The 6,551-nt window shown below is 51.8% G+C and overlaps 1 protein-coding gene across 3 annotated transcripts in view; it reads right to left on the bottom strand.

Annotated features, from left to right (window-relative positions):
* Positions 1-1,579: 1,579 nt before the first annotated feature.
* The window catches only part of PRDM2 (PR/SET domain 2), a 119,288-nt gene continuing 114,316 nt past the window's right edge, over positions 1,580-6,551 (bottom strand). For all 3 annotated transcript variants that reach the window (XM_058552949.1, XM_058552945.1, XM_058552947.1), the window contains one exon: positions 1,580-2,020. Coding sequence is in view for 1 of the 3 variants with exons in the window: in XM_058552947.1 (XP_058408930.1) it covers positions 2,014-2,020 (7 nt within the window). In the remaining 2 variants the exon portion in view is untranslated. The remainder of the gene's footprint in view (positions 2,021-6,551) is intronic.

Raw genomic sequence — 6,551 nt, 5'->3', positions numbered from 1 at the left:
CATGAGCTTCCTCGACACCTTAGGCTTCTCTCACTGCTGGAATGGAGCCTTCAGGGACCCCCCCGTCCCCCAGCCCACTCCCACCCACCAACACAGAAACCACAAAAATGGAAGACATAAAACACAGAGACCAAAATGATCACTCCCACACTTGTTCCTTACAATCGCACTTCACACGTTTATTGTTAATTTTCTTCATGTGGCAGATACAGAACCGTCCTCTTCTGTGATCCAAACCCACGCTCGAGAACCATCACTGACCAGGAAACACCACTCTTTAAAAACCACCCTCCCCTTTCATGATGGGAACACTCGGAGCAACCTCCCTGCTAGTCTGAGCATGTTTCGGGCTGACCAGCACAGTTTGCACATGCAAAAAATGAGTGTCCCCAGGGGCCCCATGACATCTTCCGGAATTTGCCATTGGCTGAAGGTGACTTTGGAAGCTTCGGGTTTGTGAGCCTTCCTTGCTGCTAAAGGGAGAAAACCCGCAAGAACTGAGAGACTGGGGTACAGTTCGTAAGTGTCAACATTTACGGGACAAAATCATATCATCGGGATAAGGAACAGCCACAGTTCTTCATGTTTGTGAGGGTTAATTTGAGGAGCGGGCAAAAAGATTCCAGTTTATGAAAATTTCAAACAAACAACGGTTTTTAGCTGGGTGGGAAATGGGGAAAGTGTGACGTGGGCCAACTATCGGCATTTTTCTGCCCACGTGAGGATCTCGCAGACCTTTCTCCTGGACCATTACCAGACGCCACACTGCAGCCAGTCGACTCAGTAATTAAATAACACAAGTTATAAAACTTTAAAAACGGGGCATTTACAGTCAGGGACATAAATACGTGCTTTTAAAAGTGTCTACATACATATTTACAGAATTGTAAGATCAACCATAGTAGCCCTGAAAAAAAAGTCCCTTTTTTGTGTGACCACTGGTGCTCTTTAAAGTTCCACTAATCTATCTCTATAGGAAATGGAGCTGAGAAAACAGCGCCAGGGTGGCCTCCGACATCCTCGTCTGGGGTCTGCCCCAAAGGCACAAAGCCCAAGGCCCTCACTGAACTGGGCCCGAACTCCTAGCTCAGCTCACCCGTTTCTCCGAGACGTGGGCTGTGCCACCAGACAGCAGGAGCCGACTCCCTCATTCCCTGGCAGGCGACTGATGGCCTTCGGAAATCTCTTTATCTTCCTCCTATGCTTTTTAATCCTCCAACTTATTTTTCATTTCCTAATTTTTGCTTATTTGTTTGTTTCCCTTTTCAGCTAATTTGAGAAGCTCAGACACTAACGGTGTTGATGGTCCCACCAAGTGAGGCAAAGAAGCACATGGGAGATGCCCCTCTGGCCCCACACGCCGTCCCCTCCCTGCCTCTTCCAAGGGACCTGATCTATAAATGAGGATGAGGGCTTTCTCCCGGGTGCACACGGGCTGACTAGAATTTCAAATCTGGAAATGACTCGAGAGCCAGCAGCTCAGGTTGCTCAGGCAAAGAAGGGGGTTTTCCAAGTGCACAGGCCAGAAGGATGGTCAGCGAGTCTCCAACGTGTCTACACACTATTGATTCCCAGAGATGGTGGGGGGCGAGGGTGGTTAGAAGGGGAACTTGGCCTCCTCCTGAAGGCTTTCCTTGGACAGGGCTGGGGCTGACCCCTGGGCCAGACCAAAGTCCCCGTCATGGCAAAAGACAACTCGAGAAGCGAAAAGCAGGATCAAGGAGCTCTTGAAAAATTGCATAGTAGGTAGGAGAGGCCCCACGCCAACAGGAAGGCTGAGCTGCAGAACACGGTCCCAGAGGCTGACCCACGTGTCATCCATGGTGTGCACTCAGCTGCCTTCCTGCCTCCCGGGGGCTCGGGACCCTCGTCTGAAGACCGCACGCACACGTGCAGGCACACGCACACACGCACTCCCTCCCTTTCTCTCGCAGGCTCGTGGAACTGGGATAAGTCGGTACTCCCTGCAGGGCAGAAGGCTCGTCCCTTTGGCTTCACTGATTCCAGGTCACTTCAGGTGCTGAGGAGAAAGAGAAAAGAAAAATCATAACGGAGGCCGCATATTCAGTGCCCATGTGGGCTGTTCAAGCATTAGCCCAGTTAATTTTTCTAATTAAACTATTTATTGACGTATGCCACACACACAGAAAAAAGCACAGGTTGGTGAATTTTCACAGTGAACACCCCTGTGTAACCAGCACGCAGAGCAGGACACAGAACACGACTGACCTCCGCTTAGCCCTGACCCACGCCCCCTTTTAGGATGAGTGCTAACCCTCACCCCCAGAATAACCACTGTCCTGACCTCTACCACCACAGATGGATTTTGCTCATTTTTTAACTTAAATAAATGGAATCAATCAGTACACATCCTTCTGCTTCTGGCTTCTTCCGCATAACGTGCTTGTGGGATTTGTCTCTTCCGAGCATGTGGCTGTGGTTCTTGCAATCTCCTTGCTGTACAAGGGTCCATGGTAGGGTCACGCCCCCTACATCTGCCTGGTCCACTCCCAGCACACAACTGAGCAGGCTCAGTCTGAGGCCATCACGGGTAATGCTGCTAGGATGTTCTGATAAACGTCTAGAGGACACGTGGGGTGCACACGTGTACATATTTCTGCCAAGTGGAAATGCTGGGTAGTGGAGTGTGCGTGTATCACATGAACACTCCCGCATGTGTGCTCTGGCACTGAGTGTATCCCTGGAGTGTCTTCGCTGGGTCCCGGGGTGTGCGTGTGCCCAGCATCAGTCGACACTGCCAAACAGCTTCCAAAGTAGCACCACTATCACTGAATGCCATTAATGCTCACAACAACCCTCGGGGCAGGTGACACAGATCCCCGTCCTGCGTGGAAGAAATGGAGGCTCAGAGAGGAGAAGCAACTTTTCCAAGGTCGGGCTGATGACGAGGGGCAGAGGTGGGCCTGGAAGCCAGGCCAGGCTCACCCCAGAGCCCACAAGTGCTTTCTGTCCCAAGGGCGTGGCTCAGCACGCGCGCTTCCTCCACGGAAACCTGTTCACAGCCCCTGGCACAGAGCGCTTAATCCCGTGCGCCGCAGGGGCTTGAAGGTGAGCCTGGAATTGTGCGGGGCCAGGTTCAGGGGTTGAGTTCTCCCACCCAGTGGACTTGGTCCTCCTTACTATTCCTACTCCTACTGATAATAATATACGAACTCTGGGGCCGGCCCCGTGGCTTAGCGGTTAAGTGCGCGCGCTCCGCTGCTGGCGGCCGGGGTTCGGATCCCGGGCGCGCACTGACGCACTGCTTCTCTGGCCATGCTGGGGCCGCGTCCCACATACAGCAACTAGAAGGATGTGCAACTATGACATACAACTATCTACTGGGGCTTTGGGGAAAAAAAATAAATAAATAAAAATTAAAAAAAAAATAATATATGAACTCAATGAGAAGGATAATCACGGCAGTGCAGATTTATGGAAGGCTGACTACACACCAGGCACTTTCCTAAGTGTTTTCATGAACTAACCTATGCCATCCCAGCACTATACCTACGACAGGGTACTATTATTATCAACCCATTTTACAGATGGGCGAATTGAAACACGGAGAAGTGAAGTACCTGCCAGGATTACTGGAGCCAGGATTTAACTCCAGAAAGTGTGCACTTCACCACTACACCATGTCAGTTCCAACCCCCCGAAACCTCCTGACGAGGCTGGAAGGAGAGCTGCTTGTGGTGGAGCAGGGTGCCTTCAAGACAGGGAGCCCCCTTCCCAGGGGAGGCCTGCCTGTTCCCATGCCCATCTGAACCCCAGCAGAGGGAGGAAACGATGCAGACACGGCCAGCATGGTCCGGCGTGGCTAGCACGTGTCCTGTGGGTCACGCGTGGGATCCACAAAAAAAGCCATCTTGCCAGGCCCCCACCCGAGAGGCAGCCGGCCAGGAAGGGGCCCAGCAGCAGGGGCTGTGGGCTGAACACTGGGGCTGGAGCTGAGGGGAGGCTGCACCAGAGGGAGCTCTCTTATCAGGGAGGCCCTCCACCCACCCCACTCCGGGACCCCGTGAGAGGGCCAGCCTCGGGAAGCCTGCCCCACGGCCGGCTGGTCTTAGCCAGAGGAAGATCACGGCAGCAGCAAGACAACTGAGAGGTCCAGTCTCTTCCCTGGACATCCGCTCCTTGACCCTCAGGCACGAGTCCAGCTGGCCCGAGGAACGGAAAGAGACAGAGGTGAAACAGGATGTGCAATGCAAGTTTCCCGCTGGACCAGGCAGTGCAGCCCTTACTTACTCGTAAAAGCGAACAGAAAGCTCTGGGCTTTGCCTGAGACATCGTTAGAGTGCAGAAAAGGGAGGCTCAACAGAGGACAGTGGAAGGCAGACACCGGAGAAAAGCCAGCTCAGACTGTCCAGTAAACTGGTCACAGAGCCTCTGATCAGGCAAGGGCAACAGGGTGACCTGGGTGCTTTGAGGATGCCACCCTTTTCTCACAACAGACCCCATACACACGTGCAGTTTTGCATATGATTTCGGGGTGGGGGGCACAGACCACTTAAAGTCCATCGTCCATTCTGGGAGTCAGAAGACTCCAGTTCTGCTCCCAGGTCTGCCACTCACCCCTCTGTGTCTCAGTTTCCCTCTCTGTAAAATGAGGGTGTTGACATCCCTTCTCATGCTGAAGTCCATTGCCACGGCATTTTTAAAAATCATTCTGGATCTGCATTAGTGCTCTGGACTAAATTGTATCCCCCCAAAATTCATGTGTGGAAGCTGTGAGCCCCAATGTGATGGTAGTTGGAGGTGGGGCCTCTGGGAGATGATTAGGGTTAAATGAGTTCATGAGGGTGGGGCCCTCACGATGGGATTAGTGCCCTTATAAGAAGAGACACCAGAGCTTCCTCTCTCCACCTTGGGAGGACACAGCAGGAGAGGGGCTGTCTGCAAGCCAGGAAGAGAGTCCTCGCCAGAACACGACCTGGCATCCTGATCTCAGACTTCCAGCCTCCAGAACTGTGAGAAATAAAAGTCTGTTGTTTAAGCTCCCCTAGTCTGTGGTTTTTATTATGGCAGCCCGAGCAGACTAGGACAAACAGTGTAAGTAAGAATTCTTTTTTAAGTCATTTAAAAATAAAATAAGTAGCATATGCTTGTTGTAAATACAAATTTGAACAATAGAAAAAATTAAATAAGATTTTAAGGAGCAAGTTTCAGTCCCTTAGAAATTAAACTGTTGAGTGTGGAATCCTCATTGTTGGTGAGCGAACACAAGCTGAGAGTTGCGGATGCAGACTGAATTGGGCCTCTATTCATCTGAGCGTCTAGCTTGGAAAGCTGCACATGTTTGAAAATAAGGGAAAAGAATGCACCCGTGTAGGGTCGTGCCCTGGCCCCAGGGGAGAGCTTGAATTAGCAAGACTGGGCAAATGTCACGTACGTCATCATCGCCGAGACCTCGATGGCTGACAGACACGCCCAGTCTGTGTGGGAATCAGCCCAGTTGCACCAGGCTCTCCCTCTGCCACCACAGGGAGGCTCCTGGGACAGCATGGGACCCAGAGTCGGGAACTGCTCATCCTGGCGCTGCCTCCCATTCTCCGGGAGACTCTAGCCGAGCCTCCCCTCTCCAGGCCCACTCTTTCTGTCTGTAGAATGGGACGGGGGAGGGATGACCCCTCGGCCCTTCCAGTTCTGCACTATCTTACGTCCATTTCCACTTTGCTCCACAGCATTCCCAGCTCAGTCACGTCCCCTCTCAGGTGCCTGGTCCCGAGCGGCGGGCTCAGTCCCGGCTGCAGACTACAGCCTCTGCGGAAGGTGGGTTTTATTTTCATTCTCCTCCCCAACCACCAGAGAAATAAGGACAAGCCCAGAAATTCCACCGGCTAAGGAGGGGAGGAGCAAGTGAGCGATCAGGGTGGGAGGGCAGACAGCAGAGAAGGTACAACATACAAGACCCCGGAATTTCAGAATTCTGCCCATTCTCGCCTTAAACAACCACATTCTCAATCCAAACAACCCTACAGGCATCCCCAATCTTGAGTGTGTCCCAGACCACCGGGCCACCTGCTAATGCAGGTTCCCAGGTCCCACGCACCAGCATGCTTGTTTAGTAAATTTGCAGTGGGACCCTGGGGGCTGTATTTTTAACCGGTGCCCCAATGTACTGGTGCACGGGGTTCTCCAATCATGCCTGAGATGCTGGTCTCGGGGACACGATGAGAGAAGACATGCTGTGTCACCAACAGGGAAACCCAAGCCTGCTCCTGCTCACTGACGAAGCCCAGCCCCCAAAAATGAAAAGTCCAGCTTCTACGAATGAATTCAGGTTTTACCATCAGAAAATCTAGAAAGAGACTTCTGGTTCAACAGAAATCTAAGTTTTATATTGTACACATTAGTATTACTTTCACTTTCAAATGCATTGTGGGAATAGGGACTCCATAATCTTCTCTGGGCTTAAAGGTGCCGAATAAGTGCTATGTTTTATTACCATTATTGTGACCACAATAATGACAGCTAACACTTACCTAGTGCTTAGTGCTCTGCATACATTTGACACTTGTCATTCTCACAATCCTAGGAAGTAGCTA

The sequence above is a fragment of the Diceros bicornis genome, chromosome 13, assembly GCF_020826845.1.
Source record: "Diceros bicornis minor isolate mBicDic1 chromosome 13, mDicBic1.mat.cur, whole genome shotgun sequence".
Lineage (NCBI taxonomy): Eukaryota > Metazoa > Chordata > Mammalia > Perissodactyla > Rhinocerotidae > Diceros > Diceros bicornis.
This window is presented reverse-complemented; position numbering and strand designations above follow the sequence as displayed.